Here is an 18,078-nt window from a genome sequence, read left to right on the forward strand (position 1 = left end):
CAATCTCCACTGGACTAGTAGGAAGCCCTCTCCTCATCTTCTTGCCAGACCTACCCACATCCCTGCCATGGTAGATGCCCTATCCACATGCAGTGCCTAACCAGCCTCTCACTCCACTGCCCTGATTTATTTACTACACCTACTCTTACTCCTTCCTCTGCCTGTGCCTTGCCTCATGGCCCCAGGGCCATTGGGCCTTGCCTGCCCCTTTGCCATTGCCACTGAACACTTGGACCCTAGGTGCTTGAAAGTTCTGTCCAGATACCAAATGGATTTCCTAAGAGCTTACTGGCTTAGTGATTCCTAGGTGGATTCTGGGGGGGTTATTTTGGGGGGTGTTTTTTGCTGGCTAGACTACCTAATCCAATTAGAGGATTTGGGGGAATTTGTGTCACTCGACACACATTCATTAAGCACCAATTGTATGACAGACCTTATGCCAGGTACTGGGGATAAAAATGGTCAAGCCCCTGCCCCTCAAACAGCTTATATTCTAGGAGAGGACAGAAAAGAGAGAGAGAAATAGAGAGACTGAGTGAAGGCATATACAGAATAAGGGGGAGGGTGTTGGGTACAATGTAAAGTAACAGGAGAGGTCTGATGTCACCCTCTGGCATCAATCAGTCTACAAGGCAAGTGAGTCCACTTTCTGGATGACCTGGAGAGACCAGGGTATTATGGAACAAAATGAGAGTACCAGAGAGACAATTTTGTTCTAGCCATAGACTTTGACTGACAGCTTAAAATATGCTAGCCACATATGGACGTTCAATCTCATGAGTATAAATATTCCCTCCAAGGAGGAACCCAACTACACCTGCTACACCTAAGACTCTTAGGACTCTTATCGGTGGTCTCCTATACATTGGACACAAGGGATCCACCAACCACATTGGGGATCTTCCAGTTCTGCTGGCATCCCAAGAATAGCAGTGAAACATGTGGGATCCCCATTGGCTATTCCCCTTTCCTGCTTTCCTCCCACCCCCTCCATTCCTTTTTCAATGTGCACTTCTTTGTTGACATCTTTTATTTTGCTTTTTCTTTGTAATTCCTTCAATGGACTTTTAAAATAGAAGGGGGGGGTGTGGGGAGGGGGGAACTTGGGGATGCCTGTAGTGATGACTTCTGGTGTTATCCTGAATCAGAAGTGGTGGAAGTGGTAATGAAGGCTTTGGAGCTAAATAGGTTATTTGATTTGTTGATATAATAGAAGTGTATTCACTTACACAGTATAGGAAAAATCCTAATACCATCTGAAATAAGATGATAGCAAGACAGTATTTGATCCATGGACTTTTTTTGTGGTGCCACAGACTTTGAGTTCTACCTTACACAGGAACTACATGCTACCGGACCCTTGAGAAGTCACGTGATCTCCCTCTGCCCTCAGTTTCTTTACCTATATAATGGGGATAATAATAGTATTTACCACTTTAAAGTCATATATAAAAGTCAGCTTTTATCCTATTAAGAGGCAGTGTAACATGATGGATAGAATTGGCCTTGAAGCCAGGAAGACCTGAGTTGAAGTCATGCCTTTGATTCTTATTGACTGTGTGACTCTGGGTAAGTCTGCATGCTGCAGGCAGCTGTCTAAGACAGTAAATTGAGGAGGAAACCCCCATCCATCTTGGTATTGGGAGTTTCCTCACCAATGAGTTCCAGTTCTCATTCTTCCCTATTTCTTCTATTACATGGGCAATGGAGAGGTTAAGGCGGTTTGCCCTGCCTCCAAGAGCCATTATTCATGCTGGCTTTTTCCAGGTGGTTTTGTTGTCTTAAGCATTACTCAGCAGGGATTTTTAAGAACTGGTTCTTCAGGATGATGTGGGACTGGTTGCTTGATCACTCTCCTCTGTCTGGGGGCAGATGGAAAGCAGGCCTGGTAAGGAGGTAACTTCTGTTGTGAGCTTTGTCAATAAACCATGGCAGCAGGACCAGTTGGGCTATTTTATTTAAAGCCAGGCACTGGCTTCCTCCTAGCAGGGTGTTTTTGGGTTTTCTTTGGGTTTATCACTGCCCCCCAATATCACCCAAAGCAACCTTCCTCCCCCAAGAGAACCATCTGTAATGTGCTGTTTGTCAGCTTTTTCTCTGACTCTGTCCAGTTCAGCCAAGAGGAAGGAATGGCTTTCCCAGAATTCACAGTTACATTCTACCCTGGACTTTTTTTTTTTTTGCAGGACTATGGGGGTTAAGTGACTTGCCCAGGGTCACACAGCTAGTAAGTGTCAAGTGTCTGAGGCCGCATTTGAACTCAGGTACTCCTGAATCCAGGGCTGGTGCTTTATCCACTGCGCCATGTAGCTGCCCCCTACCCTGGACTCTTAAAAGGGATTATCTTGCCAGAAGTAAGTTGAGAAAGTCCAGTTCAATTCAGTGCAATTTAACAAGCATTTATTAAAGGCTCAAAAGAGATAATATTTGTAAAGCACTTAGCATAATGCCTGGCACATAGTAGGCACTACATAAATGGGGATTTCCATCCCATCCCTTCTCTTCCCTAAATGTCTGCTGTGGGCAAGATGTATTGTGCAAGATGCCTGGGGTACAAAGGAAAACCTGTTCCTGCCCTCAAGGAACTTTCATTCTACTAGGGTTACAATTTATCAACAGATAAGGAAAGATAAGGCAGGAGTAAGCACTAACAAATGAAGCAGGTGATCTGGAGGCTCCTACAGGAGGTGACTCTTGAACTGAACCTTGAGAAAACCAGATGATTCTAAAAAGATGAAATTGGAAGGAGTGAATTTTAGTTGTGATCTGTAAAGATCTAGAACTGGAAGAAGGAATGCTGAGTTTGGGAAACCACCTAGTAGGTCATTTTGGTAGAATGAGGTAAAATAATGTTATGGACCTGGGGTACCTCAAGTTTTCTGGGGGAAATCATGGAACCTTCTCCTTGAAAAGGTAAACCAAAGGACAGATACACCTAAAGAGATAAGCCACACCGATTGATTGGACTGAGTTAGCTCCAGGACCACCACCCTTCATTTCAATCTCCCCAACCCCTCAGGGAAATAAGATTAGGCTTGGTTGCTGTCTTTGTGGGACAGGGGGACAGAGATGGGAGCTGCCTCTCAACCAACTTCCCCTAGCCCCCACCAGTGGGGGACCACCCCCCCTCCCTTGGATGACCACCACCCCCCCATAAGAAAACTTTCCACAGTCAAATGGTCACTCCCTCTGCTCCCTCCACCATAGGTTCTCTATAAAAGTATTTGCCTTTCTCCTGCTCAAGGAGATAGGTATCTCAAGAGAACCATGTCTCTGTGCCTTGCTATCTCCCCTTGAGAAGTCCAAGGACTTCTCTCATGGTTTCTTTTCTCTAGCGCCTAAATAAAATATTATTTTATTCTAATTGGATTTGTGTGTGAGAGGGTATAATTCTTGTGAGAGGAATTCCTATGAACCCTAATACCCCATTACCCCAACACCATTTCCCCCATAACAATAGACTGGGGTTAAGACTATGAAGGATTGTAAATGCCAAGCTGAAGGAATTTGTGCTTTATCCTAGAGGCAATAGGGAGCCATGGATGATCCTTGAGCAGGCTAGTCATCTATATGACTTAAACAGATTATTTTGGTCGTGTGGTAGATGGATTGGAGAGGGGGGAGACAAGCAGAGAAACCTGTTACAAGACTGTGAACAACAGTTCAGAGGAAAGATGCTGAGGGGCCTGGAGTAGAATGGTAATTGTGTAGCAATTTGGTTTCTTCTCCCCTCCCCCCACCCCCAACTTGTCCTCCCTGTTAGAACATTCTGCTTTCTTCAGCAACATTCTCAGTTGATCATCTGTAAACTTGTTACTTCATTGTTGACTGTTATCTCACATATATTCTCACCCAGCCTTCTAAAAGCCATGGGATGGAGAAGTCAACAAGTTGGGCCTCCCATTATCAAGATGTATAAAAATACTTTGTATTCCTTAGAGGAAGTGTAGGAGATAAATGAAATACTTGTTGTTACACTTGTCCCATCAGAGAGTTCTGGCTTGCTGGGAGTCTGGAGACAGTTGATGTGCAAGGCTAGCTACAGTCAAGCCCCTCCTGTATTTATGGGCAAACAGTGAGCCACAAAGCTGATCAGAAGAAGTGAGAGCATCAATTGAAGCAAAAGTTCCATACCTACATCCACTCTTTACTCTGCAGACTCATTGTCATTCCCAGAGGATAACGGGTTGGTTTCTATTTAGAGCTAGTGAAAGGTTTCTGAGGAGCAGGAGCTAGATGCAATTTCATTTATTTGTGTGTTTGTTTTACTGTTAGTAAATAAATGTGGAGAAGCAGTGGGGATCAGTAGATTGAGAGCTGGTTTTAGAATTTTCTTGAAAGACTTGGGGTGAAGTGGAACCTTTCCTAGTTCTGATTGTGTGACCCGAGGAGGCTGCTTCTCCTCTAGGTGAACTAGCAGCTCTCTAAAGTTATAATTGGCAGAGCAGTGGCAACTATGCATTGAGAGAGGGCTTTGAATACCAAGCCAACAAATTTAGACTTTATCCTGTAGGCATTGGAGGGAGTGAGGGAGAAAATCCAGACTGGACCAGCTATCTGATTCTTTGCTATGTTTTATCTGACTGAGAATGACGTTGAACAGGAGATGAATTAATTTCTTTTTCTAAAAATTTAAAATAAAGTAACAAATGCCAAGGCAGAAATGATGATTTTACTTTGTATTTCAGAAGCCCTTTACATTTGAGGATTTCACACAGCTACTTTATAAACAGTGAGTTATTAAACCTCATTTATTTTCTTACAAATAAGCAGACCATATCCTTTTTCTTCTTATAAACAAGCGATAATAGTTTCTTTATTGCAAGCAAAGAAATTGAGGGAAAGAGAAAGGATGTGAGTTGACCACAGTGCATCACAGCACCCTGACTTCGTTTCAGTCAAAAGTAGAGATGCAAAGATCCTCAGAGACTCAGTGCCCTCATTACAGGAAGCCAAGAGGTGTAGTAGATAGAACACTAGGACTGGACTCCGGAAAACCTGAGTTTAAATGTGGCCTCAAACACTTATTAACTTTAAGACCCTGGACAAGTCACTTAACCTCTGTCCATCTCAGTTTCCTCAACTATAAAATGGGGGATAATAACAGCACTCCCTTTTCACAGTTGTTAGGAGAATGAAATGAGATAATAACTGTAAGAGCTATTTAGCATAGAGCCTGGAAAATAGTAGGGACTCTGTGTGTGTGTGTGTGTGTGTGTGTGTGTGTGTGTGTGTGTGTGTGTGTGTGTGATATATACACATATATATAAATGCTAACTATTACTATACAGATGAGGAAACTGAGAGGCCCATTGAGGTTAAGTGACTTGTCTAAGGTCAGCTGGGATTTGAACCCAAATCCTCTGATGCCAAAGTCAGTATCTATTCCCCTGTGGTATCCCACAGAAAGGGTTCTCTTAAGATATTCCCCTCTCCATTTAATTAATGGATAGTGAGAAGTGCTTCTGTTTACCAGGTAGGTAACAGGTGTGTTTACCACAGAGATGTTTACAAATGTACAGTATTTACTTTCTGTCCACATACAGCAGAGTCCTGCAGTCATTTCAAAGCTTAGGTTTCAAACTATAGTAGTGAAAGAAACTGGGTCAGTTCCTACACTGGGCAAAGGCCTTGAAATGTACACAGCACTAGGGCATGATCTATTTTCTTTTCCTTTTTTTTTTTTTAGTGAGGCAATTGGGGTTAAGTGACTTGCCCAGGGTCACACAGCTAGTAAGTGTCAAGTGTCTGAGGTAGGATTTGAACTCGGGTCCTCCTGACTCCAGGGCCAGTGCTCTATCCACTGCACCACCTAGCTGCCCCGCATGATCTATTTTCTTTTTTTTTTTCTTTTTTTTTTTTTTAGACTTTAAGTATTTATTAAAGTGCATCAGAAGTTGGTGATGAGAGAGGGAGAGAGAGAGATAAAAGGAAAACTTCTTCCAACTATCTAATAGATGACAACATCTGATGTGTCAAGCTGAGGTCAAGAACCCAATAGAACCCTCCTCAGGGGCTTCTCCCAGAATCCCACTTGTGAAACCGGAAACAGGGTTGTACACACACAGAGCTCCAAGCAAATTGGTTGGCAGCTCTGATTGACAGATCCCATGGGTGGTTCCATAGATGTAACTTCTGGACACTAAAGTCACATGGTTTCCAAGTCATATGCGTTCTCCTCATGGCGGAGCTTCCCTGCAATATCTCTCTCAGCAGGGGGTGTCATTCCAATTCTCACAATGGAAAGCAGTCTGATATAGGTTGTACATGTACAATCGCCGCATGATCTATTTTCAAGGAAGAAGACATGTTTGCGTAAAAGTCACTGTGCCATTGCAACATGCAGTTTCTACAGAGGAGGAAAAGGTGGATTTTGACATGTCCACTGCCCCTCTCTTTCTCCTGGCTTTTTCATAACAGGCACCTGGTTTGTCATCATGAAGAAGCCAGGGAATAGAAATATTCTTCCCTAGGGAGTATCACGTTGGGTGTTGGGGTTTTTTTGTGCCCTTATTTCTTGATACTCCCTTCTTTCTGGATCACAGCCAGTCAACAAACATTTATTAGATGCCTGTTGTGTGCTAACTACAGGAAATACAAAGGTAGGGGAGGAAACCATGAGGCCCTGTTCTCAAGAAGCTTACAGTGGAATGGGTGAGACAACATGCAAAATACCTCTTTACAAATAAGATATATAGGACAGCTAGGTGGCACAGTGGATAAAACACTGGCCTCAGATTCAGGAGGACCTGAGTTCAAATCCAGCCTCAGACACTTGACACTTACTAGCTATGTGACCTTGGACAAGTCACTTAACCCCCATTGACCCACCAAACAAAAAACAAAAACAAACAAAAAAAAACCAAATAAGATATATACCGGATAAATTAGAGGTAACACAGGGAAAGGAGGGAAGATTGGGGAAAGCTTTTTGAAGAAAGTGGGATTTTAGCTGGGACCTGAAAGAAGCCAGAGTTTGGCTCAAGGCTCTGCCGCATACATGCCTGTGTGACCTTGGATAAGTCACTTAGTTTTTCTAGCCCTTGTTTTCCTCTTCTGGAAAATGAAAGGGATTGGCTTAGATGGTGCCTAAGGTCCTTTCTACCTCCCAAATCCTATAATGGGACTTGTTCACTTTCTGAAGTGTACAACCAGGTGCCAGCAAGTAAGTCAATCCAAGTTACAGTGCCCCCCTCCCCCTTCCCAGGCTGCTTTCTCTTCCACACGGTCATTGTATTTATTACTCAATAAGCACTTATCATGTGTCCTGAAGCTGTCCCAAGCCCTCAGCTGAGCTTCCTTTAAAACAAACAGGTCTTGCTTGGTGGTATGAGAGAGGTTGTGCAAGAGTGAGTAGAATAAGCCAGGATCTTAGAAACCTTGGCTTTCTGTTCCATCTAGGGAGATGAGGAGAGTTATTTGCCCGTACGTGACTCCATGTATGAACCTCCATAGGTGTCAGCTCCATGTACTAAGGGAGGAAATCCTAAGCTCACATTGGTCTTGAGCTGGAAAGGGGCCTTCGGGGCCATCTGGAGCAACTGATCTCACTTTACAGATGAGGAACTGAAACCAGACAGACAGGTGAAGAGACTTGCCCAGGGACATGGGATAGCAGGATTTCAATACAGGACCTCTCATGCCCATATCCCAGAGTTCTTACCAGGATGCCGAGCTGTTGATATGAAATAGCCTTTCCTTACAAAGGGTAAGCAGTGTGAACCTGGGATTTGGGAGAAAAATGGAGGGAGGCAAGTTAAACTTTAAGCCTGTTCTCTGCCCCCCCCCCACCTTAAAAACCATTATTTTATTTTCACCAAACCTCAAGCATTTTGGATGATAGAGGCAGAGCTAGAAGGGACCTTGGAAGGTCATCTGGGCTAGTTGGGTCAAACTCAACTCAAAGCAAGGAACGACTAAACCTACAGAATTGCGGGTGCAGCTAGGTGGCACAGTGTATAAAGCATGACCTGGATTCAGGAGTACCTGAGTTCAAATCCAGCCTCAGACACTTGACACTAGCTGTGTGACCCTGGGCAAGTCACTTAACCCCCATTGCCCCACAAAAAATAGAAAACAAAACCACAGAATTACACTTTAGCCTAGTTCAGGCGGCAGAAGTTGGGGGGGGGGGGCTGTGGTCACCTCTTCTCCAGAACCTGGATTCTGAGCCAGATTTATGTGGCACTTAAGGGTTTCTAAAGTAGTTTACAACTCATTTGAGCCTCACAACAATCCTGAGAGGTATTAGTATCTCCATTGTACATATGAGAAAACTGAGGCAAAGAGGGACCAAGTGATCTGTCCATGGTCACACAGTCAGCAATCATCAGAGGTGGAGTTCAAACTCCCTGAGGCCAACTCTTATATTCTTTCCACAGCTCCATTGGTTGAATGTTAAGTTGACATACCTTGCTCCTCCACGGTAGGCACAGCTTACTTCTTTTTATCTGTATATGCACCGTCTAATACCTGTTAGGTCCTCTATAAATGCCCATTGATTGATTTAAGTATATTGGTTTTGTTCCAGTGACCTAGGTGCTAGAGGTCATTTGTTTAGTGGAAAAAAAGCTGACTCCAGCATGGGGTTGACCAGGTCTTACCTGTGATACATACTGACTTGGGTAATGCTGGCTGAGGTCCTGCCTAACTTTAGGCTAGTGCGTTAGTGCACTAGGCAGCTCCACAAAACTCAAAATTGTAGGAGAGGTGTTAATCGGCATCAGTACAGAAGTTGCTCACTGGGAGCTCCCTGTCCCAATGAAATGGGCCAAAAATCTTGAACAAATATCCTAGCTGCAATGATTTGATTCTTCACCTACTCCCATTATAAGCCAAGGAGAGGGAGAAAGGGAGAGAGAGACAGAGAGAGAGGAAGAGGGAAAGAGGGAGAAGAGAAGGGGAGAGAGGGAAAAAGGGAGGGAGGGAGATGGGAAAGGGAGAGGGAGGGAGGATGGGGGAGAGAGAGAGAGAAGGGGAGAGGAGAGGAAGAGAGAAAGGGGAGAGAAGAAGAGGGAGAAGGGAAGGGGAGAGAGGGAAAGAGGGAAGGAGGAAGATGGGGAAAGGGAGAGAGAGAGAGAGAGAGAGAGAGAGAGAGAGAGAGAGAGAGAGAGAGAGAGATTGTTAGTTTTGTACAAGCTGGGGGGTGGGGCAGGTGTGCCAGTTGTAATTTAATCTTGTTTGAAACCTCCCTGGCTGTGTTTAATTTTGAACTAGAATTCTCAACCAGAATGAAAACCTAAATAAATGGCTTTTGAACTTTCTACCAAACGTAAATTTTTCAGAAACTTTGCTGTTGTGATTGAGGAGGAGCAACAGGGCTGGGACTGGGAGAGATCACTGGAGAAAGTCAGAAAATCTGGGTTCTCTTCATGGAGTGAGTGGCCACTTGCTAGTTCCCTAACGTGGGGCTCAGCACTGAACTTCTCTCTCCACCTCAGCTTCCTCACACATGAGACTAGGTCAGTAATATCAGCCCCACCTCCTGGAGGTAGGATAGAATGACGTGTTGGTTGTAAGAGCATTTGACAGATTGTTGTTACCACCCAGAGGCTTCGTAGAATTCTCCTCGCCAGCCAATTAAAAGATACTCCAGGTAACACCAGAGAGCCCGTTGGGCCAGGAGGCTCTGAAAGGGCCTTGCCTGCAAACAGCAGTTCGTGGAGCCTGCCAAATAGCTCATCTTCCGTTGTGCCTGATCTCTCTAGTAAAGGAAGGCCCTTCCATTGTGCAAGGTTGCATGGGAGCCAGGTTCTCCTAAGCTCCATATCTAAATAAATCCCCTAACCTAGAAAGTAGGAAGAAAGGAACAACCTAGACAATTAGGAGCCCTTGTTAAAAGGAGAGAACCAAGAGTTTTGGTAGTGGAGTATAAAAATACTCCCTGTCTCTTTAATGAACTCCTGAAGTACTGTTAATAGTAGTAAGAATTTGGAAGCCTGACATAATTGGATCCCTGGGAGCAGTTCATAGACTCATGGAAGTGGCCAGCTGGTCCAGTATCCTCATTTTACAGATGAGATTGAGTCTCAAGGAGGCTTGTCACTTGACCAAAGCCACTTAGGTAACAAGAGGCAGAGCCAGAATTTGAGCTTAGATGTCTGGCATCAAATTCCTTTGACACCAAATCCAGTTCATAGATTTAGAGCCAGAAGGAATTGGATGCCATCTGGCCCACTCTCTACTCAAATCATAAGCAACTTTAACAATTCGTTACCTTGTAGTTCCTGTCCTCCCCTTTCAGGGACAGGTCTGATCAGGATAGGCTGGAGCCCCATGATTTAATTGATCTAGGGAGCCGCCTCTACCAATATAGGTTGGCACTTTCTCTGCCAACTTTCTAAGACGTGTCTTAGAACATTGCTTGGAATTCTGAGGGTTTTAAGGGACTAGCCCAGGGTCACACAGCCAGCATGGGCCAAAGGTGGGACATGAACCCAGGTCTTCCTGACTTCAAGGCTGGCTCTTCATCAGCTATGCCAAGCTGCCCCTCACAACCTCTAGTGATGAAGGAAGGGGGCAAATAAGTATTTATTAATCACTTACTATGTGCCAAGCACTGTGCCAAGATTTTTACAATGAGGTAAGTGCTCTTATCTTCTCCTCCCCCCCCCCCCCCGCCGCCCCCCCCCCCCAATTTACAGTTGAGGTGTATTTTTCCTCCTGAGGAAAGATAAAAACTTTATTTAGCAACCAAGCTCTCCTTCACATTCATCATCTCTTACTGAAAAGATTTCTAATAATCTTCCCAAATCCTCAAGCTACAGTCATTGTTAGACACAAAGATTTCAAATTTCACTTAATGTCAATTTTTACAAAACTGAGTTTACTGCTATAAGCAGTTCCTGTAACTAAATGATTTGTGGGATAGTTTTAACCTATTAATTAGTACAAGTCATCTTTTTAAAAAAAGGTTAGGAACATTTTGGGCTTTAATATAAATTTCCATCTGAGATTAAATGGTCAGGCACTGTACACATTTAAGTAATATCACTGAGAGTACACTGGCCCAATTATTGCAAAAATGAGTAGGTTTATCAGAATGTTAAGATGGGATTCTACATGATTACAGATTTCTTTGGTACTGTGTGTGTACTGTCCTTGCAGTCACATCATTTCTTGTTAGCAGTAGTAAGTGCAGCTTTGTCTCAACCACTCTAAGTTCCAGGATTTAACATTTCAGCAGTTGTTCATTTTGTGCCCGATATAATATGGTGCAATAATCATTATAACAGACCAATGAGCGCCAATGCAGATTTTCAGTAAAAAATTATATAAAAATGAGCTCATATCAAAATTTTTCCATTTTTAGAAATCAATATTAGTAGTACCTAATCTTAAAACTTGCAATTTTTGTTGAAGTTAAAAGAGATGAATTATATGAGGCAAACAGAAGCTAAGTGACTTTCCCAGGGTCACAGAGCTAGTAAGTGTCTGAGGTAGGATTTGAACTCAAGTCTTCCTGACTCCAGGCTCAATGCTCTTTTGGCCTAATGAAATTATTACAGCAGAGGAAACATTCCACTTCTGGAGTGTTAGGAAGCTTTTATCTTATAGAGAGGTGAACTTTACCTTTCTATCAGAGGCCCTATCATCCAACCCCCTGTTTTACAGATGAGGACACTGAGTTTCATGGAAATGAAATGACTTGCCTAAGGTCAATTAGGTGCATTTGAACCCAGAACCTTTGACTCCAGAGCCGATGTCCTTTTCTTTTTTTTCCTTTTTTTTTTTTCCCCAATGTACTTTTTGCTCTATCACACTGCCCACACTCTGAAAGCCCTTCAGATATTTGGAGACCACTGTGGTCTTTAGTGACTTTTCTTCAGACAAGCCCATCCTCACTTCTATCAGCTGTTCTTAAGGTGGTGCAGCTTCTTTCCAGGCCTTTCATCAGCCTGGTTGTGCTTTACCTTAACTGTCTTTTCTACCACCTGCCATCTTAAAGGAAAATCCAGCAGCCCGGAAGCCATTGTTAAAGGCACACTCTTCCCAGGTGTTTTGGGTTAAAAGGCAGAAGGAACTTATACCAGAAAGGAGAGCTCGACCCTGGAAAAAGGTAGCTACTCTCTCTCAAGAAAGGCCCCTAAAATATGTCGAACAAGAAAACAAGAAAAAGCTCATCTAAAAAAGCAAAAGACAAATCCTTAAAGGTACGGCTGTGATGCTTAAATTCATTAAACACACATGGGAGGAGTTGTTTATCTCAAGTTATGCAATGTGTTTTTTCTATTTGGATAAGGGGCTTTTTTCTTTTTGGGCAGAGCAATGAGGGTTAAGTGACTTGCCCAAGGGTCACACAGTAAGTGTCAAGTGTCTGAGGTCAGATTTGAACTCAGGTCCTCCTGAATCCAGGGCCGGTGCTGTATCCACTGAGCCACCTAGCTGCCCCCTCCATTGATTTTTTTTCCCATTGATTTTTAAAGAGGGAATCACAATCTCTGTATAAGTACTCATACAGGCTTGTACAAGAGAAGACTGAGTTTGGTGTTAAGAAATGACATATTTTTTTTAAAATCACAGAGTAGTTTGTAGGTTTGGGGAAGAGGAGGGAGAAGAATAAAAAAAAAACACCTTCTTTGTAGATTATGAGCCAAAGGACAACTCCTTCCTGTGATTCTTCCTGGTTGGTTGAGAATAAACAACCTATTTAGAAAAATCTGTCCAATGAAATTGGAGTGATTATGTCAGCCAAATAACCTCCCAGGCAATGTTCTGAACCATGTGCCCTTTTTAACCAAGTGGTGGTTATTTTTATAAAAAAACTACTTCAAGGTTGTAGAGAGAAGCCCCCCCACACACACACACTTTCTCCCTGGCCCCTTCCCATTTGGCTCTGGCTCTCTGTCACGTTTGCAACTTTCTGAGGATGAAGTTTAAATATCTTGATGTGATGATGAGGTTGACTCATGGGGGAAAGATCTGCTGTGGCCTTTGTTTCTCATACCCAGTTTTTTAAAGAACAAGCATGGAAAATGAATGTGGAAATCTCAGAATATTCTAGGGGAGGGAGTGTTTTGGGGAAAGTTGTTCTGAAGATTGTAATCAATTTTGTAATCAGGAAGAACAACTGGGGGAGGAAAGGTGTATATTGTGCTAGCCATCCCATTTGCTACCTGAGTACTTGAATTCCTTGAGGAGGAGACACATTTCTGTTTCCTCTAGTCAATTCTCTTTTCCTCCAAAGCCCTTTCTTGCTTCCAGATTTCCCCATTACACTCAAGGGCACCATCATCCTCTCACTGGTCCAGGTTCCCAGCCTCAGTGGCCTACTCAGCTCCACTTATCCTATCCTTGGCCAAATTCAGTCATTCCTACTTTTAGAATGTCTGTCTCTGTCTCTGTCTCTCTGTCTGTCTGTCTGTCTCTCTCTCTCTCTCTCTCTCTCTCAATCCCTCTGCCATATGTTCCTTTCTCTCCATTCCTACAACCACTGCCCTGGTTCAAGCCCTTATCACCTTTCACCTGGGCTATTGCAATAGTCTATGAACTAGTCTCTCTGCTTCGGGTCTCTTCCCACTCCCATCTGTCCTCCACCCAGCTTGCCAAAGTAGCTTTCTTAAAGCATAGGTGTTCCCATATGACCCCAAATTCCACTGAGTCCCTACCATCTCCAGGATCAAACACAAAGTCCATTGTTGGACATCTAAAGCTCTTAATAGCCTGTGTTCTTTCTTCTTTTCTAGTCTTCTTATGCTCTACACACTCTGCAACCCAGTGACCCTAGTCCATTTGGAATTCCTTAAATACAAGCCTCCATATCCCATCTCCATATCTTCTGTATCTCAGTGTCCCATGTCCTCCATGTGTGTGTGTGTGTGTGTGTGTGTGTGTGTGTGTGTGTGTGTGGGCCCTCTCTACCCCAACTCCCTATAAGGACAGATACCCTCTTGTTTTGTGTTTTTCTCTTCTTGGCTTACAATAAGACCCTCCATATCTGATAAGTTTGTCACATTGACTGGTGGAGTTCTTATATGGGTTTAGATTTTGGTAATGGACAACTTATAGTATGGCATCATTTCAAAAACATATTGTTGCTTCAAAAAACATTGCTGTCATTTATCACTATCACCACATAGAACAAAAAAGAACATTTAGCAAAGCAAAGCTGGCCATATCAGAAAGGGTATTCCTCATTCAGCACCTGTAGTCCCCCACTTCCTCACTGTCAAGAGGGAGGGGTGTTTTCATCTATGTTCTCCTGAAGCCAAGATTGGTCATTGTATTACTCTGGGTTTTCATTAGCACAGTGTCCTTCTGTGATATCTGACCTTTGTTAACAAATGTTTGGATCATCTATGCTTGATACTGCTTTCCAAATTTATTGTTGTAGTGGCTCCCCTTAATTTAAGACCTTCAAGAGCAGGAACTACTGGTATTGTTTGGTCATAGCTTGGGATAATAAGCTCTTTCTCTTTCTCTCTGAGTCTCTTTGTCCCTCTCTCCCCCCCCCCCCTCCCTTCCTGCCTTTCACTGCCTCCCTCTCTCTCTCCCTCCCTCCTCTCTTTTCTTCCCTTTCTCTTTCTTTCCTTTTCTTTTCCTCTTTCTTCCCTTCTCCCTCTTCCTCCTGTCTCTCCCTATCCAGTTCTACCATACCTTCTGATATCCTTAGAAATGTAAAAAGTGAGAATGAGGAGGCAGCTAGATAACACAGTGGATAGAGCACCGGCCCTGGAGTCAGGAGGACCTGAGTTCAAATCCAGCCTCAGACACTTAACACTTACTGGCTGTGTGACCCTGGGCAAGTCACTTAACCCCAATTGCCTCACAAAAAAGAAAGGGAATGAGTATATAAAAACTAAGATTCTTTTCTCCTCATTTTAAATCCCTGATGCTTTGACGCATCCAAAAGGAACTGACAGTAGTGTGCTTTAAGCCAGATAATATTTCCTCACCTTTCTAGATCATGTATCTGAAAGCCTGCAGATTGTTTTACCTATAGCAAACTAACAAAACTGAGATTTCTTGCTCCAATTTTCCATTTTGGAGGCTTTGTTTGGTAGGTTGGTTTTTGGCAGGGGGCAGGTTTGGAGCCATGATTTTATCAGGGAAGGGGGAACTCACAGATTTAGATATCATAGATTTAGATCCCAAGGTGATCTCAAGAGTCATGGGATCCTAGATGTAAAGTAAGGCTTCTTAAACTTTTTCCACTTGCAACCGCTTTTCACCTGGGTAATTTTCGTGTGCTCCCAGGTATATAGGTATATAAAATAGGCATACATAACTTTTTATTGTTGCCAAATTTTTCATGACCCCCACATTCAGTTAGGCATCCCCATATGGGGTCTTGACCCACAGTTTAAGAAGCTTTGATGTAGAGGATGCCTGAAAGGCCACCTCGTCCAACCCTGTCCTTTTACAATAAGGAAACTGAGGCTGAAAGAAGTGAAATGATTTGTTGAAGACTGAAGTGAGCAGAACAAGAAAAACAATTTATTATTGTAACTTCAATATTGTAAAAAATTATTTTGAAAGATTTGAGAATTATAATCAGCTAAATGAACAATGATGATACTAGGTGACTGATGAAGAAGCATTCTGCCCTCCTTATGAGAGAGAGAGAGAGAGAGAGAATGGACCAACGTGCAGAATGACAAAGGCATTTTTAGATGGGACAGTGTGAAGATATATATGCCTTGCTTGTGTATCCCAGGGCCTCCCCTGGGATACACAGATTCTGTAATTTTTCTCTCTCTTTTTTTTTTTAATCTCCATGGGTAGGAGGGAGATGGGCGGGGGGATGTTATTTTTGGTTTGGTTTGGTTTGGTTTTGTGAGGCAATTGGGGTTAAGTGACTTGCCCAGGGTCACACAGTTAGTAAATGTTAAGTGTCTGAGGTTGGATTTGAATTTAGGTCCTCCTGAATCCAGGGCTGGTGCTCTATCCACTGCACCACCTAGCTGCCCCCAGGGGTGTTATTTTTTTAAAAAATAATGTTTAATAATTCAGAAAAATGTTGAATAAAGTTAATATATGCATTTTCAAAGCCCCCTTCCCTTTAACATGGTCACAATATAACTAACAGTTGGGTTTGAACTTGGGTCCTTTAATGCTGTGCAAATTCCCACTGCTAATGTAAATGGCAACTTGTCTGTCATTTATGGTCTTAGGACCATAGATTTAGAGCTGAAACAGACCTTTGAAACTCATTTTACAGATGCGGATCTCAAATTCAGAAGTTAAGTGATTTATCCAAGGTCATAGAGATAGTAAGGAGCAAAGCCAGGATTTGAACTCGGGCCTTCTGATTACAAATCCCGTGTTCTTTCCACTACACCACAGGGATGTCCTTACATCAACCAAACAACAAGTATTAAGTACCTGCTCTGTGCTGGGTCCTATGCTAGATGCTGGGAATACAAGTAAATAGAAGGAGGCAATCCCTATTTGCAGTGAGCTTTGCAAGGTGCCTGGGGACACTAAGAAGTTTACTGGTTTGCTCATGACCACCCGGCCCCAGTCTGTCATGGGTAAGACTTGAACCCAGGTCCTCCTGACTCCAGGGCTGGCCCTCCTTGTTCCACATCACACTCCCAAATTCCACAAAGAAATGCCAAAGTGGAAATCTGGAGAATGCTGACTGGCTTACGTGCCTGTGTCTTTCTCTTTCTAGTACGCCACCACGGGATGTTCCTTGACTCTTCACCACACGGAGAAGCCGGAACATGAAGACATCTGCGAATACCGGCCGTATTCCTGCCCTTGCCCTGGTGCCTCTTGTAAATGGCAGGGCTCACTGGAAGCTGTTATGTCCCACCTCATGCATGCTCACAAGAGCATCACTACCCTTCAAGGGGAAGACATCGTCTTCCTCGCCACAGACATTAATTTGCCAGGGGCCGTCGATTGGGTGATGATGCAGTCCTGCTTCGGCCATCACTTCATGCTGGTGCTGGAGAAACAAGAGAAATATGAGGGTCACCAACAGTTCTTTGCCATTGTGCTGCTTATTGGGACCCGGAAGCAAGCAGAGAACTTTGCTTATAGACTAGAACTGAATGGCAACCGGCGGAGACTGACCTGGGAAGCCACACCCCGTTCCATCCATGATGGGGTGGCTGCTGCCATCTTGAACAGCGACTGCCTTGTTTTTGATACAGCCATAGCGCATCTCTTTGCCGATAACGGGAACCTCGGAATCAACGTGACAATTTCAACATGTTGTCCATGATGTGTTTTTGTAGCATTAGCAAGCTGTAGACTGGTCAGGGCCTCGTAGTTTTACAATTTAATAAAATGTTGTTGTTGTTTTTTAAATTGTACTCAAATATGTCTTCACATGTCAGAATCAAAGATTAACTGATGTTTTATAACATTGTCTCTTAATTGCCCTTCCTTGTTCTCTTGTCCCTTCCCCCAGCTTTCATCCTCTTATGAGTTATTCTAAACCCACACTTAACTCAAAGAAACTGGGATGCAAGGGCCTGAACTGTTCAGTTTGAAGGTGAGCAGAACGTAGCACAGGAAAGAATGAAAGGAACTCAGATTTATTTAATTCTTGAACACCTTTTTGACAAGTCTTTGGTTCTCTTCTGCCTTTGCTTATCCCTCTATCTCTCTCCCCCTCTCTTTCCTTTCCTCTCTCATGTCCTCTCCCTTGCTCCTGTCTCCCCTTTTTCCTCTCTCCTCCTTTTTCTTCTCTCCCTCTTTCTCCTTCTATTCCCTTTTCCTCTCCTGTCCTCTCTTCCTTTTTCTTTTCTCCTCTCCCAGCCTTTCTCTCTTTTCCCCTTTCTCTCCCTTCTCCCTTTTTTCCTCTCTCACTTCTCTCTCCTTTCTTTTCCTCTCTTCTTTCTCTTCTCCCATCCTTCCTCTTTCCCTTCTCCTTTTTCACTTCTCTTTCTTCTCCCCTTTTCCCTCCCACCTCCTCTCCTCTCTCTTCCTCTTCCCTCCTTTCTCTCCCCCCTTCTCTCTTCTCACTGGCTCTTTCTCTTCCTCTTATTATCCATCTCCCTGTCCCCTAGGGATAGGAGAGTCTCTTGCCTCTTTACCTAGAGTGTTTGTCAGTTTTAACAAGAGCCCAGTGCTATTCTCAGGAGATTCCCTCCAATTTGTTCTTTAAGAAAGGAGGGGATATCA

General features: G+C 43.5%; 1 protein-coding gene across 1 annotated transcript in view; it reads left to right on the plus strand.

Annotated features, from left to right (window-relative positions):
- SIAH2 (siah E3 ubiquitin protein ligase 2) overlaps positions 1–17,641 on the plus strand; it is a 37,178-nt gene extending 19,537 nt beyond the window's left edge. Inside the window, exon 2 of the mRNA XM_043997926.1 lies at positions 16,616–17,641. Within this exon, the coding sequence (XP_043853861.1) occupies positions 16,616–17,173 (558 nt within the window). The 3' untranslated portion in view covers positions 17,174–17,641. The remainder of the gene's footprint in view (positions 1–16,615) is intronic.
- The last annotated feature ends 437 nt before the right edge of the window (positions 17,642–18,078 follow it).

The sequence above is a fragment of the Dromiciops gliroides genome, chromosome 3, assembly GCF_019393635.1.
Source record: "Dromiciops gliroides isolate mDroGli1 chromosome 3, mDroGli1.pri, whole genome shotgun sequence".
NCBI classification, from domain to species: Eukaryota; Metazoa; Chordata; class Mammalia; order Microbiotheria; family Microbiotheriidae; genus Dromiciops; species Dromiciops gliroides.